The sequence below is a fragment of the Bombus pyrosoma genome, linkage group LG7, assembly GCF_014825855.1.
Source record: "Bombus pyrosoma isolate SC7728 linkage group LG7, ASM1482585v1, whole genome shotgun sequence".
Lineage (NCBI taxonomy): Eukaryota > Metazoa > Arthropoda > Insecta > Hymenoptera > Apidae > Bombus > Bombus pyrosoma.
This window is the reverse complement of record NC_057776.1, coordinates 10847163-10872276: the sequence shown is the minus strand read 5'-3', so window position 1 is coordinate 10872276 and position 25114 is coordinate 10847163. Positions and strand designations below refer to the sequence as shown.

Sequence of the window (25114 nt, the reverse complement as noted above, 5' to 3'; positions counted from 1 at the left end):
ATGATATGCAATGTAAATATAAATGAACTATCATATATTCAAGAGATATTTATATTTTTAACTACCATTATAATTATACCATTATAATTTCGTATTATTCACTACTGCAAGAAATGAAAGAAGTTGAAAATTTAAATATTTAAGACAACAACATTTTAACAAAAGTTATTATATGAGTAAGACTAAATTTTATTCTATTTGACTTAGTTCAGATTTATTGAAAATTAGAATTTCTACTTTTTTATTACTTTTATCACCTTCCTCGGATATGTTTTTATGAAAGCATTGCCAAAAAATATTATTGACTTTTTAAAATATTTTTCTACAGTATATTATAAATAATTGCTTTAAACTATTGGAGTATTTCCATATATATTTGGATTAAATTTCAATAGTAAAATAATATCAAATTTGATGAGATATATTTAGTATAACTATTGATTTATCTATATCTACCAAGACGTAACTGGATAAAACGATACAATCTGATAATGTAATAAATGGATCTAATACACGCACATATGTATGTATGTATAAAAGCACGATACGATATATTCTTGTATATACGTACATGTGTATGTATATATGAAAAAAATAAGATAGATAGTTTGAAATAACTAAGCAGTGCTGTTACAGATATCACTCGTTGCGGTTCTCAGTTTTACTGTTATCGCATAATTTACCAAAAAATATCGCGTAGTACAATTAGAAATTTACGATTACGTGGATGTATAAACCAAATTGTTCGCAAAAATGCATTCTAAAACATTTCGTAATAAAACATTTGAACATTTCTTCAGTAGATTTTTCAGGTAATTACATTTTATGTATATGAATTAAGTGATGATAATGTGCATTGTTTATGTTTATTATATTTATTTGGTTATTAATGTATAATATAAAATAATTATATTATACCGTATTATAATAATTGATATATCTTGAATTTAATGTCATTCTTGTATATTAAATATATTAAATGTCAATTCTATGAAATATTTCACTATATTTGAGCATTTAATAATTTTGGACAGTATTTAAGATATCTATTTTTTCTCATCTGATAGTGAAATGCATACATATAATTAATTAATAATGTGAAAGAAATAAATAGGTCATTCACGCAGAACATATGTATATGTATATAAATAACTGATTTATAGTTTCGTTCACAATCGTCTTTTATTTCAATAAATAATTTTTATTAATTATCTATAATTGGAACTATAATGGTGTTATTACCACCAGATATATTAATAGTTATTTTTTAAAATTTTAATATTAATGATTAAAATTAAAAAATATCATATGATTATGTAATAAATGCATAAATTCAGTTTTCAAAAAACATTCAAATTACAATTTTTCTCGTTACTATCTTAGAATCATGGAATATAAAAAATATTCGTATCACTTTAGCATCTTTCATAATTATGTATAAAGTAATTGAACATGTAACACTATTTTTTTCGTTAAAAGGATATTTGATTGTCCTTTTATTTCTGCTAAATCAATCAATCAATATCTTTTCTAAAATTTTCTTTATTATTCAATTTTAACAATTACTAAAATATTTAAATACTTAATTCTTTAATTATAAAAATATAATAAGCATCCCATAATATTTTCTATGTATTAAATACAAGATTATGTAGCAATCCACTTGCATCTTTGATTGGGGGGTGGTAAAGGTTCGGTTAACTTCGGGTTCATAGCCGAACTCATCCGAAATCTATATGTCGTTGGCTACCTTCACCATGGGTGTTTTCACCTCTCCGTCGGTTTCTCATGAAAAGTTTCTTCGCTTGTCGCGTTTGTTCTCGAGATAAATAATCTTAGATGTGTCTTAAAGTACTACACGAAGTACGTTCATTTCATAATTGTATTTTTTTACGATAAATTTGATGTGTGTTTTATTTTTCGCTGTTTTCGGTATCGCACATGTGAAAATTAGGATTTTGACGGATCTGATTTAATGCAATGGCGACGTTACTTTCCATTATGTTGTCCACGTTTCTTCTAACCATTGGTTATCGCCATGCTCCTGAAAATTCTTGCAACTATGCAATGCCAGTGCTAAAATATCAACGATAGGAAAAGAATGATCTTCTTCCGGTGTAAGAGAATTTACATTGTTCCTGGATATTATAATAAACCGGTGGAACAAGTTCAAATCGAGCGGGCTCTGTTATCCGTATAGAAATCTTTTCTCCTTTGATTTTCGTTGAATTTCATCAAAATTTTTATATATTTTTTTCAAATAATAATACTGACTACTAGTTGTTATCAAAAGAGGAATGTTAGGAGTATGAATTTGGGAAATCGAAAATTGGATGTATCTGTTAGTCTTTATACCCTTAAATCACATACCTTTTTTTAATTCTATATTCATCAGATTTTTTAAAATGATGTTCTTACATTATTTATTCTTTTTTCGGAACAACGAAATATTTTTATACATTTGCGTAAATAAAGAGCAAAACTGATGTAAGTGTAATGAAATGCTTATATTAATATTCTTCATATTATCTTGGTTCAAGTTTCTGAATTAATTTGTTTGTTATTTTCTATTTGGTAAAATGCACAAAATACTATATTCTAGTATTATAAAACGAAACAATTTATAGCACGATTTATTATTTTTTAATATTTTGTTGCTTTTATTACTTTTTTATTTAAAAAGATCATTTCAATAAAATGATTTTGACAATGATTAAACATTCAGCAGAAACATATTATTGACATTAATAAAATAAGAACATTCATATTTATTTGTTAGAAATGGCATTAAATAATAATAATAATAAGTAGCAAAGAAATTGGTGATTTGCATCCTAACCTAAATCGCAAAAGTGCCATATTATGACGTCAAGCTTGGATCAGCGCGAACTCGACGAAAATGCGTATACTAATAGAGCATATCTCTGTTTTGTGTTACGCTTATATAGTGACGCGATGAAGTGTCATCGTTATCAGTGACTATTCGAATAAACATTCGTATTTATTATATGTAGCCTTTATTAAAACCTCTAAATAATTACAAGTGTTCAATGTTTATCACACTAGATATCGACGAAAGAATTGCAAGTTTCTTGAGAAGAAGAAGAGAAGCTTCGAGAAAAAAGTTGCCGATTTTACAAATTATGTCTGATTTTGAAAACTCATATGCATTTTTCCGTGTTTCTTAGTGGGCTTTATCCAAACGTTTTAAAAACCAAAGTGTATTTTAGTGTTTATTTTGCACATTTACATCACGAAATGTGTATTATGAAAATTTTATATTCACATCATCATAGCTCAATATTCATGCAAAAGGATCAAACATAAGAACATTGCAAGAACATTTGCAAAAAAAATTTTTGTATTTCATGACTCAGTGGCAGTGAATTCAAATAGTGGACAAGTTGAAACTACATACAAAAAATGGGTAATTGTTTCAGCAGTCCAACAGATACAGAAAAAGAAAAGCCTGATAGAATAGGCAACCCTAATATAGAGGCAGTTGCATCTCAAGCTAGTCCAGTGCCAACACCACCTCCAGATCCTATTAGGCCTATGCCACAAATCCCAGATGCGGATGTGCCAACTGCAAAAATTTTTGTTGCACTTTATGATTATGATGCACGTACAGATGAAGATTTAAGCTTCAGAAAAGGTGAACATTTAGAAATCTTAAATGATACTCAAGGAGATTGGTGGTTAGCTAGAAGTAAAAGAACTCGACAAGAAGGATATATTCCCAGCAATTATGTTGCAAAGTTAAAATCTATAGAAGCAGAACCGTAAGTTACATTTTTACCAACATCTACATTTATTTTTTTCTAAATATTTTTTGTTTGATAAATGTACACACTAAAAAATTTACGTGTACAATAAAAATATTTGTTTTGTGTAATTTTATAATAATAACTTAAAAAAATATATATTTTTATTGCAATAAATATAGATTAATAGCTATATCTTGATGAATGATGATATAGGATTAACATGCTTGCATTTGGAATGCATATCACATGGAACTTTACAGTTATGCATTCATTTAAAAAATATTTCAAATTTATTATATATAAGAAATATATACATGGAATATACTGCAGACATGATAATGATTGAAAACATGTAATAAATCTTAGTTTGTTCACTTTTCTTTATCATATTTTCACCTAATAAATTTCTCTCTATATAGTCAACTAGTCAATATGACCTTGCTTTCACTAACAGTACATGTATTGCCTCTTAGGTTTTATTAATATGGGTGGACAGTTCTGATTATCAATCAGTTTAAATAAGCAGTATTTCCCTTCCTTTTATTTCTGTATGAATGTAAAAATATTAAAGAAAAAAATAGTTTTATCCTTTTTTTTATATTGACCAATCAAATATTAAGTTATTATTTTTGTATATATGTTAAAATATTTCTTATTTTATTTAATATTTTAATTATTTTTATTTTTTGTAGATGGTACTTCAGAAAAATTAAACGAATTGAAGCAGAGAAGAAGTTATTGCTTCCTGAAAATGATCATGGTGCATTCTTAATTAGAGATTCTGAAAGTCGACACAATGATTATTCTCTCTCAGGTAAGTTAATACATATTTGAATATGTATCAAAAATATAAAATTTAATTACTACAGTGAAACACGTACAATAAATATTTACTATATTTTCAATATATTGCAGATATACTTTTAAGAATAATAACATGATAAAAATTTTTTGTAGTACGCGATGGTGATACAGTTAAACACTACCGCATTAGACAACTGGATGAAGGTGGTTTCTTTATTGCTAGAAGAACTACATTCAGGAACCTTCAAGATCTTGTCGAACATTATAGTAAAGATGCCGATGGACTGTGTGTAAATCTCTGCAAGCCCTGTGTACAGGTAAGATGAAATTCTTAGTTAAATAAATATTTCTTGCAATCCTATGTCACATAAATGGAGTTTAGACAGCTTGCTGCATGTATAAAATTGGTTTTTAATGATATACCACCAGTTTACTGAAGAATATAATGTATTGCTTAATTATTAAATTTTTTTTCAATATTTATCAAGGGATTTCTTCAGTGATCTAATAAAAATTTGTTTTAAAGTTTCTATTCTAATATTTATTAACTTTGCAGAAATCCCTTGATGTTAAATATAACCCATATATAATATGAGACTTAAAGTGAAAACACAAATGCATGATTTTTGACCTTTATTGTACACGAATCTACAATGTGATTAAGTTTGTACAGAGAATAAATAAAATGGTATAAATAAATTAGATTCAATCATCTTAACAACTATCTAAACTACATTTACATATTATATTTATTACATATTAATAGCACTGTCTAAACTCCAGTTAGACTTTGCTCTATAAAATTATATATTTAGTAGCTATAATAATAATTGCATATATATTTTTTAATAAATGTTATTGGAAAAATATTTGAAAATAATATATTGCACAAAAATCACAGTTCAAGATACAGAATGAACTTTACTAAATTCTCATTTTATATTTCTTATTTACAACATTGTTGGGAAATGTATTTAAATATACTAATAAAAAGAAGCACTAATTTGAATGTTAATCAAGATGTAATAAAGAATTTTTGTATTTATAAGTATAACTAGTGTAAAAAATCGTTTTCTTTAACTTTTTATTAATCTTTAAGGAGAAAATACATTGTTACTTTTAATGGAAAATCATATATACATATATATATATATATATATATATATATATATATATATACATTTGTATATTGTATCATATATATTTCTGCTATTTATTTAAAAAAAAGTTAAGGTTTGAAAACAGCTTTTAGTTTGATAAATAATCTTGCAAAGTTTGATCTCTGAATAGACTATGTTTGTTTCTCTGTTATTGCTTACCTTACCTCCCGCTGGATTTTCTTGGTAAATTGAATGTCCCAATATGACATAACATGTTAATTTTCTTTGTAACATAAATGCTTTCCACTATATCTTTGGCCTGTACATACAGCACAAGCCCGTCCTATATGGAATCATGTTTCAAAGACATTAGATCATTCTTCATCTAGAAAATTCACTTTCTTTCATAATCTGACATAACATTGCTAAATTCTATAGCTCTTTCTTAGAAACAATAGGATTGAAAGCACACATTAAAAAATAAGATAAATTTGCGTCTATGTGTCTGTATGTGCTACTTTGATGTATTGTTAATTATGACAATATTCAACACAAATTTTTTTATACAATCTACAACAGATGATCATATTCTAGTATCAATATTTGTGTGCTTAAATCTATCTAATATACAGGATATCTCAAATAAATTCTTAACTTTCCTACTAAATTATCCACATCATTTAGTATTGATTATACAAATGAAGAAAGGCTGTTATTATGCTGTATTATATTATACTATATTATATTAAATAATATTATATAAATAATATATTAAAGGAAAAATAAGTAATATATTTTTTACTGGTGTTCGAGATATCCTGTATGTGGAATTTAAATTCATAGATCAGTTTTTAAAATTTAAGTTTTAAAATTCTTTTTTGTGTTTATATACACATCAAAGAATTTTAAAACAGATTTCCTTCCTATCTAATGAACCTTATATATTTTCTGAACAATTTTTAATGAAATGAAGCAAGAAAAGTTCATAAAATAATTAAAAAGACGCTTTTGTCTTATTAAATTATATGGTTTAATGCTCTCAGTGATTGAAATTATCTTCTATATTTTTTTATACTTTCTTTTAACTCAACTTTGAGGCATTGAGGGCATTTTGTGTTAAAACAGTTCAAATATGGTGCTATATTCTTGTTGATAATGTACATACTTTATAATAAATAAATTATAGTGTATACATTTATGTCTTGGACCGTGCATAAGTGTTCAATTACTAAGTTCCTGAAATTATATTTGACGACTTTATATTGTTATCTATAAAAATAAGTATTAATGACTTTTGAGAAACATTATATGTCAAGAATAAAGATTCATCTACAACAAAACATTATTTTAAAATTATATTTCACATACCTTAGCTACTATATTTATTGAGATCTAAAATAATTTTCTTTATAAAATTACTCAAATGTCAAAAGGCATGAAATGAAATAATTTGAAATTTGCTTTTAATCACTTGCATCTTGCATAATAGCCACTATTTCTTTTATTTTTTATGGTATTACCATTAGATTAGATATTTTGATTTAAGCAACACTTGTTATTTGTTACATCTTATAATAAAATCATTAAAAACTTAATAAGCAGTTATGCAGCCTAAGCAACATCCTTAAAGGGCTTCTATTTAGGTTTGTATTAATAGAAAGTAAGAACATTTCTCCGAATTTCTTCAAGGAATTTTAGAACTTCAATTAATATATGATTTAAGTTTCTCTATCTTATTTATTAGTGTACAACTTACAAAGGAACATTTGCTATTAATGCCATAGAAATATATTCATTTAAAACAGCTAAAAAGTTTAACAGTCATTGACTGGCATATACTTAATTTTGTTGATAGGTTGAGAAACCTGTAACTGAGGGTCTTAGTCATCGTACAAGAGATCAATGGGAGATTGACCGTTCATCTCTCAAATTTGTGAGAAAATTAGGCCAGGGTCAATTTGGAGAAGTGTGGGAAGGATCTTGGAATAATACAACTGCAGTAGCAATAAAGACACTAAAACCAGGAACTATGGATCCTAAAGATTTCTTAGCAGAAGCACAAATTATGAAGAAACTTCGTCATGCAAAGTTAATTCAATTATATGCTGTTTGTACTTTGGAGGAACCTATTTACATCATCACAGAATTGATGAGGAATGGTAGTTTGTTAGAATATTTGCAAGGTAACAAAATTGTACTTTTTAATTACTTCAATCTGTAATCTATTCAATATTTATTTATCTATTTGTTCATTTTTACACGTGTTATAACTTTTCCAACAGGGAAAGGAAAAACATTAAATTTACAACGATTAATTGATATGGCTGCACAAATTGCAGCAGGTATGGCGTATCTTGAGTCACAAAATTATATCCATCGAGATTTAGCTGCTCGAAATGTATTAGTAGCAGAATTAAATGTTGTGAAGATTGCAGACTTTGGTTTAGCTAGGCTTATTAAAGAAGATGAGTATGAAGCCCGAATAGGTGCACGCTTTCCCATCAAATGGACTGCACCTGAGGCTGCAAATTATAGCAAATTCAGTATTAAATCTGATGTGTGGTCATTTGGTATTCTTCTGACTGAATTGGTTACTTATGGTAGAATACCATATCCTGGTAAATATATCTTTAAATTTAAATTTTGTAATGGTTTTTAGTAATAAAGATTTAAAAAAGAGTATCTAATTATTTTTAATTTTATAGGTATGACAAATGCTGAAGTTCTTCATCAAGTAGAACATGGATACAGAATGCCATGTCCACCTGGTTGTCCAACTGCATTGTATGATATCATGTTAGAGTGTTGGAACAAAGATCCAATGAAGAGGCCAACTTTCGAAACATTACAATGGAAACTGGAAGATTTCTTCACCATGGAAGGTTCTGAGTATAAGGAAGCATCTGCATATTAAAATATTAAAACAGTTTATAGTTCTTATAACATATTTCGTTATGATTTCTATCAACAAGATATAATAGATATTCTGTATGAATGATAAATGCAGATTATTATAATTAACAGTTAAATTCAGAATATGGATGTTTGTGATATTTGAGAGAGTATACTTTATACTAAAGAATAGTCTTCTTTCTATAAATTACAAATACGGTTTATTTTTTTAGCAATATGATCACGCCAGTCGCTTTTGTTATATATTCTGGCTGCCATAAAATTATAGAACAACTTTGTCAATTCATGAATGATTACACACGAACGAACATTGAATCGTTAATTTTAGTGGCTTTTAAAAGCAATGACATAGTTTACATTTTATTTTGAAAAATTATATTTTGAACGTGTAAACGTCGGTATTAATAGCATCTGTTCGACAGTATTTATGGGAGTTAACAATTTTTAACTAAAAATTTGTTGTTTACTAATCTTGATGAGATAATGCGATTGTCAGATGTATTACAAATTTGATGTAACAAAATTTTCAGATACTGCACAGCCAATTTAAGCCAATTTTTTTGGGAGATTGTTTACATTACAATTTGAAGCATCTATTATATAGCAGTAAGAAGGATTATTGTCTGTCTTGATTTATCATTCCTTCTTATTTATTTATATATATATATACTCACATACTTTTATTATTATTATAATTGTTAGTTTGTTATTAAGAACTCGCAAGTATGCCGCATTTTGTGTTCAAAATTTATAAGAAATAATCTGTTGAAAACTCATAAGTGGCCTATGAAGCCAACATACATGTAAGATAAATTTTATGAATATTTATTATTACTGTTCACTGTTTTCTTTTCTTTCTTTTTTTTTGCATATGTTAACTCTCAGTTATTCTTGAAAAAAACACATATTAACTAAAAGCAATGTATTTAACCTAAAAATTATTCCTAACTGTTCATAAAAAATATAATACGTGTGTAAGATAACATAAGAAAGTATACAAGGGTATTAACATTACTAGAGAAGCATGTAAACTATTATATTTGAATTTTTTATTTAATAATATAAAATAGGTTATAATCTTAGAATTTCAAATTAGTATTCGTTGCTATTAATTATTCAGTTGATTATTTTTTCGTATTACTTCAGTTTATTATTGCTATTTCTGACTTCCAAACTCAAATTTTTCATTTTTACATATTTGTACACTATAAATTATGTTTTTAATTTCTTAGGTTGATAAATGTTATCTTTTATCAATATTTCTGAAAATTATAATTTCCAAATGAAGCAATACAATTTTTAGGAATATATTAGAACTGTTTGTTTCATTTTGGCTTTTTTAAGAGTCTTTAGGGTAAATAGAGTAAACATATTATACATGTCTTAGATTATCTATATTTGCATTTGATGCCGTATTTATTAATATTTACTTTCTTTTTGGAAAAATTTCCATTATTTCTATATAATGTATACTTCTCAAAATTGTATGAAAACAAGTTTATTTCGTTTATAAAAAGACATTAAGACGTTAGTGTGTTAGTGAACACACAGAATTTGTAATATGTTTCATTTTATGCCTTTTATATAGATGGATATACAAAATAATGATCAAAAATAAACAAAATTTGTCTAGTCAGAGGCCACTATTCTATTGTGAACATTTATGGTGTTAAATACGTTTGCACCATTCTTTTCATGAACATAAGACATACTGCCAAATAAATATAAAGAAACAGCTATCATGCTATTATTATTAAACGAAAAAGGAAATGAAACTGTATAATGACACAATGTTATACTAAGAATTAAAGTAAAAACAGAACATTACTTAAACTTAAGTAAAAGAATGTTTAATTATGTTTCTGTGGTCATCTGATAATTAATTTAAAGCATTTTTGTGTACTATTATTTTAAGAAATTATATTGCTGGTATTAAATAGTATTAAAACTGATGATAGTAAGAATTTAAAAAATCATTTATGTAGGATATCAGGCACTTTGTACAAAAGTAAATTTTTATATAAGCATATATATTTATATTTTGTACAGTTTTATTTGAATATAATGAAATGCTTTTTATATATATATGAAAATTTCATTAAAGCGTAAAATGTCTACATGATTTTTATACAGTAAGCTCAATAATTTTTTCACTGATCTTTTAATTAAAGAAGCGAAGAATACAGTGGTATATAAGTATTAATTGTGTGAAATATAATGATGCATATAATTTTTAAAAATAAACATAACACCTATGACATCGTTAACGAAATAGTATTATCGTTAATAAAATTGTTCATATATAATTGTATTATGTCATAATTATTATATTATATACGACTTTATAGTTTTGTATGTATGCATAGATATATACAGTATACATAAATATTATATAATTGCGTATAGTACATACATATTCATATCGTGCGCGTGCGTGTGTGTTTGTGTGTACATACATGTATGTATATATATAAATGTGTATATATGTATACATATAGTACATACATCGCATGTTAAAAAATATTACAAAAGCAATTTTAACTTGTTTCATAATTTCTTCTGTTCCTTACTACCTTTTCCTACTTCTCGAGCATCTGTAATATACATAGATATGTCTCTTTCCATAAACTAATTTACTTTTTAATCATATGTTATTAATTAAATTGTCTCAAATATACTATTTCAGTGTTATGAGTTATTTCGAATGCTATCTAAATACATATACGTATTACTTGATAATAATATTCTACTGTAGATGATTTGTTGTAAATATTTCATATAAAATATATTTACTATATACACATTAAAATTGAAATAAAATTAGTTGTAACTTGATCTGTGATTGTATAATAACTTTAAAAATAAATCATTTACATTTTATCTAATTTATGTAGCATAAAACTTAGATTTCAATGCATTACGACTTATTAACTTTATCAAACACACATAATTTCATTTTATTTCAGTTTTTACTTTCTTTCAGTAGTTGGCAATTGATCTTGATACAAAATAGAAATATTACTAGGGAAAGTTACTAACCGGTAAGTCTCGGCAGGTGTCTTGTACAGGTGTTCAGTCGGCTAGTGGCGCGTATTCGTGTGTCCGGTATATACGTTATTCTCTCGGCACGATAAAGTATTTTACCGATGTTGAATAAATATATAAAAAAAAGTGCGTGAAATTTTTATTTCAAACCCATAAAAATGTCTCGGTCATGGTGTGAAGTGATAGATTCGAAATATCGTGAAAGGTGATTATTGCTAAGAGTAAAATTTTCACACGAAAGATTGGCGGCCGACATCGCGGGTTATATTGCAGTTGGATATTATGCTAATCACATTACGGTCAGAATGCGGGAGGAAGAACTTGAGATATCACTCAAGGTAATCAAAAATTTAATTTTATTTTCCTTTTTTATACTTTTCTACCGATAATACATATTATCATTTTATACTTTCCATAAACATAATTTTAATTGGCGCGCTTTTAAATGTGTTAGAACACATTAATATATTCTCTATACAGAAAAAGCAGATTACTTGTTTACACCAAGCGTAACCACTTTTATTTATATCTATATTTTTTATGCCAAAATTTAAAATGACAGCAAGGTAAATATATTTAAAAGTCTCGAATGTTAATTAGTATTTAAGCGATATCGTTTCACCGAAGTTTATATTGAATTTGAAATCAACTTTCCGAAATGCGTATGCGCAGTGACAAATCTGCAGTATCATGTGAACATATATATATATACATACATGACACACACAAGTGAACCGGCTTAATATACTATAGGTTAGGAATGGTCTTTCCGTTTCAACTATTTTTTCAAACAAAAGAGAATGGATAAGAAAAACAATTATAAATGTCGAGATAGAAAAATAATATAATTACTGTATATGATATGTTTTTTCAAAAGCGTAAGCATTTTCACCTATAATTTTTTTAAAGTTTGTGGTACTTCAAGATTAAAATTATTTTTATATAAGTTTAATAATTTAAATGAAATAAGATTTCTATAATGTATATATATAATATATATTATATATATACATATATATTAATATATATGTGAATAAGACAGAATAAAAAATATTCTTATTTTCTTAAAATATTCTTGTCTCATAGCAATTACGAAAAAAATATGTACATATGTGATATATGTAAAAATTTATTCATCATTTGTGGTCCTGCTTCAACGAATACGGTTTATCTTTCGATTGTTATAACGGTACATACTCACATTTTCATAGGCATATGCTTCTATATAAGACCATGTATTACTTTTACTATTCTTATTGTCTGTACTTACTTGGAACAACCAGTGCGTGCATGCGTGCGTCATTACATCTTATTTCGCCGTATAGAAATATGTAACAAAACTAATCCCTTTCAGAATAGAGCGTTCCCGCGTCTTTCGGATTATTTTTCATTAACACTGCTTTTAAATTTAACTACATATAATAACTGCATTTCGTTTATTAAATAATTTCTACTTGAAATTAATCGTTTAGAGATGTTTTCAAACATTATATTACAGATTATAATTCAGTGCCATTCATAATCGGTTGTTTTCATTAGTATTTACTAATGATCAGATTGACGTGAATATGAATGTTAATGTTTCTTCTATGGTTATTATAAGTAATCATTTTGTAAGCATACATAGATATGTATTTACTTAGTTTTTCGTTTCCGTTAAGTATTCAACCGTAGTATTAAGTATTCATTTGCTTGGAATGCGACGCTTTATAGCGATATTTCTTATTTAAGCAGAAGAGAAATTTTAACGGTGATTTGATCATTTGAAAATCTATCGTAATGTTCGACTAACTTGTTCTAGTCTTTTAATCGAATGCTCAAAGCAGTTATAAAATGAATAATTTTTGCATTAGAAAAATTGTTCATACTTTGAAAAGGATTAACGATTATATGATTAAGCAATTTATCTTCTGTCTACCTTTATATATCTCCTTTTACGACTAATGATAATTTAATACTTTTAATTCAATTTTTATATTACACACTTTGCTGATAATACTTAAGTTTATTTTAACATTTCTTTAATTTCGAAAGATAAAACTATAAAATTAGAAAGTGAGGATTAGGTTCCTCGAGAAATTCGCAGGATTAATATACACGGCTTTAATTAGTATACTGTTTGATTCTAATAGGTGTTTCTGAATCATCGATGAAAAAAGAAGCGTAATGAAAATCGTTACTTCAATGAAGTAAATCAGTCGGATTATTTATAAAGAATACCAAAAAACAGGGAGAAAATCGATGCACATCTCGATTAATAATCGCGAATTCTATTTATTTATACAACGTTAATATGAAAAACAGCATTCTCCATCGGAATATTTTCTGTGAAAGCTCACAGTTTACAAGATTATAAAAAGTTCCAGAAATGTTTACATAATGTAATACATTACGGCATTCTTCTTTCGATCTAGTACAATATAAAATCCAGTCGTATAGTTTATAGCCCGATAATATCGATGAATTGATTACATGTAACATTTTATTAATTTAATACATATTTTATAATTTTCAATGTATGTGTATGTTTCATTTTTACGCGATACCTGTAATAGGTAAGAAATATATTTTGTAAATATCTAGTACTATTTCTTGAAAAGTAAAGTGATACGTTATTAATTATGTCGTATGAACGATCATTTCATTTTTTATTTTTCTTCGCAGGAATCTGTTTTGCTGGACTTACATATTATATTTCATAAATTACTTGAGTTACGAATATATAATAATTCAAATACAGAAGTTAATTGTTAAAAGACTGAGATAAGTTATAATGTTTCGTTAAAAAAACGAACGACCTTGGAATGTCCTTAGTATTCCCTCGCCATATTGTTTTCTTCGTAATATTCTAATGACCATTCGTAGATTAACGTGAGATATCTAGATGTCTACAAGATGTTTGAAAAATTAGATATTTAACATCCTCGATATAAATTACGTTATTTCAGAATGTTCTGAAACAATATATTATATGTATACTATATGCATTTTACTATACATAAATGTATTATATTTCGAAGACTTCAAGCCATTTCGAAATTCAGATATTAAAAAATGTTTTCAATGTTCAAGTTCTATAAATATTTCTGAAGTACTTCAAATTATTTGATAAATAGTCTTAATGTTGTTGTCAATATTTTTAATATATTTTTATATATTTTTAATATATATTTTTTATATATTTTTATATATTTTCTTATATTTGATAATTGACTTTCAGTGACTAGTACCTAATTTTAGGGGTACCCTGTACGTTCATTAGGATATATCGGACTCCTCATACATATACATAAGTTTTAACAGAAGCTCGATCTCGAAGACCGGTTCACGTGGACTCGGGCCCTTATCGATTTAACCTACTTCTTCCTTTGGGCGAACCGTTATCTCGATTTTGGCAGAATTATTTAAGGTACGATGTCCCAGTGGACACGGTTCGGGACATTTCTCGGGATTTTAAATACATTTCAACACGCCATGAAATATACTAGATCTAAGCAAGATGAATCGTTATGTTCGAAATATTTATGTTCTATCGGTTCTATAAAATTGCTGAGAAAAATACGTCGGAATTTACATTTTAAATGTCATTCTGTTCATTAAAATCATTCACACAGACATTGCGAAAGCATACAAAGCTGTCTCATTTAACGACGACAGTGGTACCTTGTATTATCGACGAAAAATGATGGCACACCTTTGATATCGGTGAGAATGCACTTCATAATTAAGCACTTCCTCTTTTTCTTTACTTCAAATTATGTAGCGTAGTAACTGTACATGAAAAACTGTTAATCAACCTGAAATCATAAAAGTATTCACGTACAATTTAACTAGATTTCCTTCCTTGTTATTTCATGCTTTTATATTTCCGGATTCGAAGGCCAAAATCCCTGCCCTATCGATCATTCCATTGTACATTATACTCGCGTTAATAGGTGAACAAGTCTTTGCCCCCACGGTTCCAATACTTCAAAACACATCCATAAAAGCGGTATCAATCATAAAAATAAATTGCAGCTGTATGATAGTGTCGACTCTTACGAATATTACCGTCATTTATCATAACTATTCGATTGGTTTTCGGTATTAATAGTTAAATGCCAGTCTATGTTTAAAGTGATCGAACACATTGCTGTGAAAAGCGAAACAGTTGTACGTATGTGCTGTGTAATGGTCTTGAATATTCGACGATATCGCGAATATACGTCGTACACGCTGAAATTGAAAAGCAACACCTCTTTATGACGCTCTTATCGATTGCTTCTTCCATGTTCAAACGTTCTTGTTTCCGCGATCGAATATGTTTGGTCATTATTGATCGACGAAATGCAATTTCGAAGCAAGTGAATCATTCTCGTACCGTTCTGGATAAGGATTGTCACAGATGTGTTAGGTATGCGTTAGTCGCAATATACATATATATACATATATCAATTATTAGGATCGTTGCTAATGTTTTAATTGCACCAACTCGTATCGTTGTGTTTATACGCACATAAATTCGATTATTCTAATTATATTAAATATTTCTAAGAATTAAAAAATAAATTTAGAAATGTTGCACCTTACTCTGTAAAATGAAACCGACACGGTTTGATATTCGCGTTATCGAATAAAGAGGCGATCGATTTTATCCAATCGCCTCATAATTTGCTGGCAAGAAAGTTGCGCGAGAAATTAGCTACAGGATCTATGCTGTTTTTTGCTCGTCTCGACCTACAGGTTTTAGAAAGTCTACCTTGCAGATGATCCTACATGTATGTACGTATGCTATCTCTGGACAATTTGAAATTGTCCCTAATGACAGATAATAACGATGCAACGTTAGCAACGAAACAATTCGACGAAGTCGGTGATACGAGTTTCCATTGATCGGATCATCGAGTGCATATGGAAATCTTTATTTACAGGTGGTGATAGTCGGTAATGGTGCTGTGGGGAAATCGTCGATGATCCAAAGATTTTGCAAGGGCACTTATACGAGAGACTATAAGAAGACCATCGGTGTCGATTTTCTGGAACGGGAGATAGAGTAAGTAAACGTGAAAAAGTGGAGATTAAAGAAAAAGGATAAAAGTAGTTCGTAGTAAAACGTTCTTTATTATCATTTTCCCCGATGAAACTTTAATACTACAAACGAAATGACGATCGATGACGATGCCATTTAATACCTTAAAAGTAGCCTACGATGTACAAAAAGTCTTTTTTCTTACCATAATCGGATTATCGCGAAATCTTTATTGGTCAACCGAGAAAAATCCGTTTGAATAAGCTTCGATCTGGTTGATTACTATGGCGCGGAGTTGTTCGACTGATAAAAAAAGGATCGTTTCACCCAATCTTGCTAGCCTCGACGAGAAAATTCATCGTGTTATTTCTCTACACTTCGACGGGGTCCTTTTGCGCATAAAACATTGTTGGTACGTGAAGCGCATAATGAAACCCTCTCGAAGTCCCTTCGATCAACCGAGAAACTCGATTTCATTTATTTGCTCGTGCAACTTATCGAAGACCTTGAAGCGATTGTTGTTTCAGAAAACGTGTACCTGCGAGTATAGTCGAAATAATTACACTACGTAGGAACACGCGATATCGGGGCGAAAAATCATAAAGAGGGTTCCGATTGTGGCTTCTAAGGCGGCAGAATTTCGTGTTGCCGTCTAGATTGGAAAAGAATATCTCACGAACGGTGGGAATATTAATATCCGGGAGGGGAGGTAAAAATTTGTTTTCATACTGCTAAAAATATAGGAAGATGAGGAAGAAGTTGTAAGCCGTCGGTCGATAATTAAAGACTGTGTTAAAAAAGGATGTATAATAGACTGTATTCTGACCCGAACAGATTCATTCTCCAAGTTAATTACGTTCTACGGGAGAACGTTCTACTCTTATTGTTAATCATCGTTTCATTATTTTCTGGAAGGCCGACCAAGCAATATCCAATTGCTCTTTAAATTCGATTTCGATTGTAAAACACAGTATCAAATTAAATCTTCGTTATTAAATCTGTTTAATAACATTCATAGTATGCGTTCGTTAGTCCATTCGATTGCTAATTAAAAAGAAACTGGCTGTTGCTTTCACGTACCTTCTTTATAGTACTTCATACGACGTCTTTTCTTCTTGTACAATTACATAATAAAAAAAAAAAAATGTACATTCTACACTCTTTAACTCGTTTCCTTAAAATATGATCATGAATCGTCGGTCTATAGTCTATAGATTCATCGATAGGATGAATAATACATATCTGAATGAAATCTTCGTAAATTTTTTCACGCCTAAGCAACGAAACAGCGTTCGTTGCCTTTTAAGCGCCAAATATTTCGCATACGGTTATACAGATGTTCGTCAAGACGTTTTTCTAGAAGCAAGTGTGCGTTTCTAGGTCCCTGAGAAATGCGCGTGTTATACGTCTCGACACGAGCTATCGTGGGATACTTCCTCATGCACATTTGCCCCGCGATAATCGTAGTCGCCTTTTTAAGAAGGGAAGTCCTTTTTACGCCTCCTTTCTTCCAACGCGTTGCAACAAAACAAAAGACGTAGTCTGTAAAAAATCGGTAAATTGCCTAAGAGGCCAGCTACGACGAAGCGTAACACGATTTAATAAGCGAACATTTTATAGTCGGCAGGGTTGAACGAATAGTAATTTTAAATCATTGATCTTGGCTCAAGTCAATGAAGACACCGATAACTGTACACCTTTCGAGTAATGAATGGAGAGTTCGTTAAATCAGATAACGGAATGTTCTACGATGCTCGATCTCGTGAAAATTTATGGGTTTGTTTGGAAGAAACGCGGTCGAGTTTTCTCTTTTCCCTTTTCACGCGCCTTAAGTAGATCGAGGAATTTAAGACAAATCGGCGTTTTACGGCATTTCGTTGTAAATATCAACGTGGTTCAAGAAGGCTTCCCATCGATACGTCTATACGTCTTAACAGTCCTTTTTTTTTTTAAGAAAAAGGGGAAAAAGAGCATTGCAGGTTCATGCATATGCATCAATGTTTTAAGTACAATGTCCCGCTACCGGTGACCTTCGTCACGACAGCCTTTCATCCGACTTTATTTAATTTGCACGTGCGTATATCTACATACGTTGGTCGAGAAATATTTTACGGCCGAAAGTTCCGTGCACGTCCTCGATCGCGTGATTTTATAGTATTTTGCGCCGGACCTGTCGAGTTGGCAATATCACAAAAGAAGAAAATACACGTCCTTTTGTCGTTTTCTTATTACTTGTGTAAACCAGACCTTACCTGAAAAATTTAATCTAACGTTTTCTTTCTTTTTTTTTTAATACGTTTTTATCTAATATGGTAACTCACTAACGTATTCTCATCGATAGGAATAAAGTTTTTACTATCCCGAAACGAAACTAAACAGTCGAACATCTAATTATCCGAGATACCCTAATCGTTGTCAACGATATTGGACAGAACTATGTAGCACAAGAATCGAAATACATTCCAGGACAGCGATGGTCGGCGATCGAATCGAACCTAGCCAACAGAAACTCACCAGTAAGCTACGATACAACAGGAACGCTATCTGAAAAGCCATAACGCGTATAAATCATTCCATCGTTCGTATTGATTTACGAAGCAAAATTACATCCACTACATTTGCTAAAGATCGAACGTGTCGTAAATCATTTTACTCGTTTCCCGTTCACGAAATGGCGAGAAAATAGAGAACTAGAACGTCCTCTGAACAACTGGAAGCCAAGAGTGAAACAATTGAATGAATTTTTCACTAGACACTCATTTACCCTACTTTCTAAAGTAAACCATTATTTTGTAAAATCATTCCAAATTTTCTAAGAAGTTTGTCTTATTGTTGCACAGGGTGGATGGCGAGGACGTAAGACTGATGCTGTGGGATACTGCCGGTCAGGAGGAATTCGACGCAATCACTGCGGCTTATTATCGCGGCGCCCATGCCTGCGTCCTCGCTTATTCAGCCACGGACAGGGATTCCTTCGACGCCATTCCTTCGTGGAAACTGAAGGTACGACTCTTGTGCACACGAGCACGTTTCCGTAGGTAGTCACGACGGATGGTGGAATGTGAAAGTGAAGGTGCCATTAATGCAGGGGGCTGATTTTAAGTCGCTCTATGGCTGAATGTTTCCATAGATAGCGGCACATCGATCTTAGATAGTTTTGCCAAGATGCATTTCATAGAATCATGCTTGCTCTAAGGGAATCCGTTATACGGTCATATATAAGTATTCAGTAGCATTTCTGATGTTCGAGTCCTCTTATTAGCGTAAAAGATAATAGTCTAATGTTATTTTTTCATTGAAATCGTTATAATGTAAACTTTAGTCATTCTACTAAATATTGCCGTATGTAAATATTGTTCAAATGATTTTCTAAAACGTACTATTACCTCAATGAAATTAGAAATCATATGATCTTGAATGATTTAGAAAATTTGTAGTTTTCTTTAATATTTTACCTGATACAATTTGTAATGAGTATGCAGAATCTTCGAAACAAGTTAAGCGAACGGAGAAAAACTGAATCTCTCATCGATACACTTTTTGACTTCCCTCCATGTAAAACGAGTTTAAGTAAAGAATGCATGCGATTCTTGTGATACGTGCCGGAGATAATACCTTAAAGGTATTCGCTTAGAGAATCGTAGTTTTATACGGTGTTCCTCAATGGTCCCTTTTTCGCACACAGTCAACGGAATAATATGGTATTTCAACAACACGTATAATTGGAAGTTAATCACTGTTATAGAACTATATAAGGAACAGCGACGGAGATCTTTAATTATTTCGATAAAGACTACTACAAAATATTACAGCAAAGTAATATAAGTTTATATACAAAATTAATAATGATGATATAAACATGTTCATCAGTAAGTCATGGCTAATACTGACAAAAAGCATGTTAGTGGCAAACGACTCCGAACATCGTTCGAGATCATCGGATACGCTCTCGAATTCCTTTCGTAGAAACTTGTACGTTCGCTTTTTTCTTTCGTTGCGGAGAAACACAGTCGAGAAAGGTGTAACTGAGTCTCGAACAGATACAAATCGGCACGAATAGTTATCACTGTGAATCATATTTTGTTTCGATATAGTACTTCTACCGTATTTTATATCTATTTTCTTGCTAAGTTAACAAATTAAACGAAGCTGTTCGTACGAGGTTTAAATGGGGAGTCAATTAGAATTTGTTTAAAGCCCGACTAATCTAACTTATAAAATCGTTTCCTGATTATTCGAAATTTTCACAAACAGTAGCTACTCTGTTAGCGTTAATTAGAAAAAAAGGCTTTGAATTGTAGTTCACAGACTGATAAAAGCGGTGATCTATTTTGCTTTGCAGGTGGAGAACGAGTGCGGCGAAATTCCCACGGTTCTTGTACAAAACAAAATGGACCTCGTTGATCAGTGCGTCATTGATCCGTAAGCGTAACGCCTAGTTTGCTTAATTAGCGGCGCAATTTCGAGTAATCTCGAGCATAGCATTGTTTCAGGGACGAAGCTGAGAGACTTGGTCGTGCCCTCGGCTGTAAGCTTTTAAGAACATCCGTGAAAGAGGACGTCGGAGTCATGAGCGTCTTCCGGCACTTGGCATCAAGATGTCTCCATGAGATGCGTCGCTGTGACGACGATTATCAGGACGACCTGAGATTATACTCAGCCGGACCTAGATCTCCTTCCGTAATAAGTGAGTTGATTCTTTTGCCTCTGTTTTCTCTTCGCCGACAGAGTGAATTATTTCATAATAGGAATTACCGAGTATCGTTAATAGTATACAACTATTGACAAATGGAAAATATATTTATGTTTCATTTGAAGGAATCTAGTAGATGCTGTAGAGTAATATTACGCATCCGTAATACTTCAAAAACACAGATGATAGAGTTAACGGCTCCGTTTATATAAGTTTCTCATCATAAAATCTACAACTGTTCTTAATCGTTCTTAACTTTCATATATCTACTTTTACCCCGAATTCAGTAAATTAAAGTTAAAAAGTGTTTCAAATCGATCTCATAACTTCATGTATACCAAGGATTCGTTCGTTTCAGGCGCAAAGAACGTGGAAAATTGGTAATGAATGGTATCGTTGATCGCGACTCGTATCAGCTATTAAACGCACAAATTTGTACGAAAGAGAACAATGGAGTATCGTCGATTCACACGTGGCCGATTTGATATAGACGCTGTCCAGTTGTTTTAGCCGGTAATAGCTGTGTGAAAAGAACAGTGCGCTTTCTTGGAAACTCCTCCAGAAGATGCATAATGTATTAACTGTACCGGATACGCACGCTTGTATTTACGGGTCGAGTTGATTCTGCCTCTTTAAGTATATCGTCATCACGTTCGTGGCTCGTGAGGAGACAGATGTATCAAGCCAGATTCGAAATAGTTTTTTGCCATTCTTTTGCCTCGTCTTTTCTCCTTATTATTTTCTTGGCTCGAAGCATTCGAAGTATTTCGAAGTATTAAGACGAAGGATAGATTGAATGTTTGTACAGATTTAGTAGGTGGCCTACTGTGATCTGTATGTGGTCGACAGATTTGACTATATATGCATACGTATGTATATCAGTCGATTATGGTTTTTCAAGGGCGCATGTAATAACGTCTTTCGGTAAAGTACAGTGCAGATTAATAAGTTCAATGTAGCTTTCTTGATAACTAAATGAAATCGAGATGATCATCTAAATAAAAAATATAATATCAAGTTTTTTAATTAATTAAAATTTTTTTTTGTTCTGAAAGAAAAGACAAAAAGGAGAGATCATATTTGATGTGTAATGTTTTATCGTGATTATTTGAAGTAATATAATCAGGAAGAGTTTTGTTACATATGGATACTATGAAAAATAAATATTCATTGATGCTGACTTATTGTTAGTGTCGAGAACTTTAAGCGAGTTCCTGTAGAATGTAAATACATCTTGAGATCGCGTGACTGTAAGCATCGATCTTGATTCTTGAATAACACGCAAGTGTACGTACATAATGTACTTATACGTACACATAGGCCCGCATATTTTTCACGTGCTGTTAGAAATTGTTTAAACTTTTTCTCCTCTTGTATCGATAGCTTTAGGGGAACTTTTTGAAATGAATTAACTTTAATGAAATAGAGATTGAAATGATTGAAATTTAAGAAATAATTATATATGTTCAAATTAGAGGCGAAACTCTTGTGTGACGATTTAATTGTATGTGTAATATAAGAAAGTATAACAATTAGAATGATCTAGTTTCACATGGGACGAAAGAAACAATCACACTTCGGCCACGAAAATGTTTAGAGCATAATTTTCAAACTGTTTCGCGAGTATACGCGGTAAAAGTGTGGGAACGGAGCGTGAATCTCACTTATAACACCGAATCGGTCTTTAATCTTTCCTGTTAATTATTTTACGCGAATGAGTTTTCTTTGAGCGTAATCACTGAACAGAAATGAAAGAAAATTATACGATATTAATTAGTTTATTTGTTAACATAAATTGTACAAGTAATTGTACAAGTAACTGTTTACAGCATATAGATTATTTACAGAATATATTAATTAAAGTTTATAAAATTATTTAGTAACATACACGTTACATGTATTTAATATAACACGTTAACGTGTAAAATTACGAAACGGAGTGTAAGAAATTGTACTATAAATTCAATTATTATTAGCTACTTCTAAATTACAAATTTCACAATTTATGAAAATATATGTATGTATTTGTTATAGGTGCATTTAGTCCGAATGGATCCACGTGTGGTCGGAGTACAGGGAATGGTACCATAGTTTTGCGACCAGGAACCAAGTCAAAGAATCATAAGAAAAAAAATTTTGTAAAAAACGCTTGTAGGCTACTTTAGTCTTTGCGTGGATAAATACGCGATAAATTGTAACGAATACTTCAACCATGTACAGACTGATATATTCATATTTATGAAGATATAAATAGCTTTTGTACGATTGTTTCGATGCCTATAAAATTGGTTTTAGGATTGTTATGAAATACGCACAGTATTTTACGCAGAGTATCAAAGATATAACGAGAAAAATTGAATGCGATTAATTTTGAACAGTATTGCGTGTATTAATTTGTGATACACATTTCCTTCGACAAACGATTATAGAAGAGCTGCCACCTCATAGTTCGCTTTAACTTATTTCAATTATGCATTATTATTACGCAGTGTTTGTTAATTATGAATGAAAAAAATATCACTTTAACTAAATACTGCTTAGTTAGATACTTCTATTAAATAAAATGTGAAAAATATAGAAGGTATATAAAGTACGAAATAAAAAGAAGAGTATAATTTGTTTAAAATAATAACCGAATGTAATTGAATAATTTTTTATGCCGAAAGGACAATATATTTTTTTATACATTCAGTTTTTATTATTGAATATTATCAATTTTTCTATTATCTTCGATACTATTACGAACATGTGTAAATACGTCAATTTTTAAGCACTTTATTGTTTTAAATGTTTCCTGTATTAAGTACTCTTTATATTTGTGTTAAGAATATGGAATATTTTTTATGTTTCTGTAAATATATTATTCGTATGAACGCTGGAAATGAACATAGTGTTTTTTTATATGAGTCATATAGTAAATTACTAAACTATAAGTGATCAGTAAAAGGAAACAATGGAATTTTAAATACCGTAATTTAGTAAAATAGAGCGTCTATAATTAAAAGAATTAAAGCACTCCACACAAATTCTTAGAAAATATTAGTGACATTAATTTATATGTAAACAAATAATGTTAACCAAATATTTTAGTTTATAAGGAAGAAAATATTATGTTAATAAATAATACCTTTTTGTGAATCATAATTATTAAATATCATAAAAATAATTTTTAAGGAATCTATTTTAATTAATACCCTAAAAAAATTGTGATAAATTTAAAAAGGAAAATAAATATCAGAAAGCGTACAAAAAGTGTACTATTTAAATTTTAATCTATTTTGCTTTATTTAAGTTATATGTACCATACTATTGTAAGTAACTTCATTGTGTAAAAAAAATAGATATTAGCAAAAATTGAATTCCTATCCAAATGTTTTTATTATAAACTGTACAATGCTTCAGAATTTCAAGCTCATATTAAAACTGAAATACACTAGATTTAAAGCATAATTTAATTAAACCTATAAAAAATAAAAGTGAATAATGATCATATGCGATTAAAATGGCCTGGCAGTATGCTAGCATATTATAAATATTAGTGATATTTTTAATAGTAAGATAATTACGTAAATAATATAAAATAAAAAAATAATTAATTCTCACCTAAATTGGACAATTTTTGAAAATGCCAAACTGTATATAAATTTCTTATTTATATTATAACGAATATAATATGAAAGAATTGCATAAATTTTGTAATAAATGTGATAATTCTGTCTACAGTACTAAAATTAAGCTATATTACAATTTTCAATGGTATTTAAATTTTTACTAACATTTCATA

General features: G+C 29.6%; 2 protein-coding genes across 11 annotated transcripts; both read left to right on the top strand.

Annotated features, from left to right (window-relative positions):
• The first annotated feature begins 82 nt into the window (after nucleotides 1-82).
• On the top strand, nucleotides 83-10621 carry LOC122569854 (tyrosine-protein kinase Src42A). Of its 8 annotated transcripts, none has more exons than XM_043731502.1 (8): nucleotides 1534-1863; nucleotides 2476-2487; nucleotides 3067-3782; nucleotides 4460-4581; nucleotides 4725-4888; nucleotides 7527-7854; nucleotides 7954-8289; nucleotides 8377-10621. In XM_043731502.1, exons 3-8 carry the CDS (start codon nucleotides 3424-3426, stop codon nucleotides 8583-8585), a joined length of 1518 nt encoding a protein of 505 aa, XP_043587437.1. In that variant the 5' UTR covers nucleotides 1534-1863; nucleotides 2476-2487; nucleotides 3067-3423; the 3' UTR covers nucleotides 8586-10621. The 8 variants fall into 8 exon arrangements, with proteins under 8 accessions (XP_043587431.1, XP_043587430.1, XP_043587435.1 ...); XM_043731498.1 differs by having other exon boundaries at nucleotides 1534-2117; XM_043731496.1 differs by lacking the exons at nucleotides 1534-1863; nucleotides 2476-2487 and adding an exon at nucleotides 83-812 and having other exon boundaries at nucleotides 3444-3782.
• Nucleotides 10622-11638: 1017 nt separating this feature from the next.
• Nucleotides 11639-24407, top strand: LOC122569858 (ras-related protein Rab-23). Of its 3 annotated transcripts, none has more exons than XM_043731508.1 (6): nucleotides 11642-11967; nucleotides 16540-16661; nucleotides 19478-19640; nucleotides 20980-21059; nucleotides 21131-21324; nucleotides 23365-24407. In XM_043731508.1, exons 1-6 carry the CDS (start codon nucleotides 11935-11937, stop codon nucleotides 23493-23495), a joined length of 723 nt encoding a protein of 240 aa, XP_043587443.1. In that variant the 5' UTR covers nucleotides 11642-11934; the 3' UTR covers nucleotides 23496-24407. The 3 variants fall into 3 exon arrangements, with proteins under 3 accessions (XP_043587445.1, XP_043587443.1, XP_043587444.1); XM_043731509.1 differs by lacking the exon at nucleotides 11642-11967 and adding an exon at nucleotides 15724-16022; XM_043731510.1 differs by lacking the exon at nucleotides 16540-16661 and having other exon boundaries at nucleotides 11639-11967.
• The last annotated feature ends 707 nt before the right edge of the window (nucleotides 24408-25114 follow it).

Excerpts from the sequence above, each read along its gene's own strand:
- LOC122569858 (XM_043731508.1), top strand. The coding sequence starts at position 11,935 with ATGCGGGAGGAAGAACTTGAGATATCACTCAAG. Across the intron at positions 16,662-19,477 it reads TTTCTGGAACGGGAGATAGA|GGTGGATGGCGAGGACGTAA; the intron begins GTAAGTAAACGT and ends ATTGTTGCACAG. Across the intron at positions 19,641-20,979 it reads TTCCTTCGTGGAAACTGAAG|GTGGAGAACGAGTGCGGCGA; the intron begins GTACGACTCTTG and ends TTTGCTTTGCAG.
- LOC122569854 (XM_043731495.1), top strand. The coding sequence starts at position 754 with ATGCATTCTAAAACATTTCGTAATAAAACATTTGAACATTTCTTCAGT. Across the intron at positions 813-3,440 it reads TTCTTCAGTAGATTTTTCAG|CAGTCCAACAGATACAGAAA; the intron begins GTAATTACATTT and ends TAATTGTTTCAG. Across the intron at positions 7,855-7,953 it reads TTTGTTAGAATATTTGCAAG|GGAAAGGAAAAACATTAAAT; the intron begins GTAACAAAATTG and ends CTTTTCCAACAG.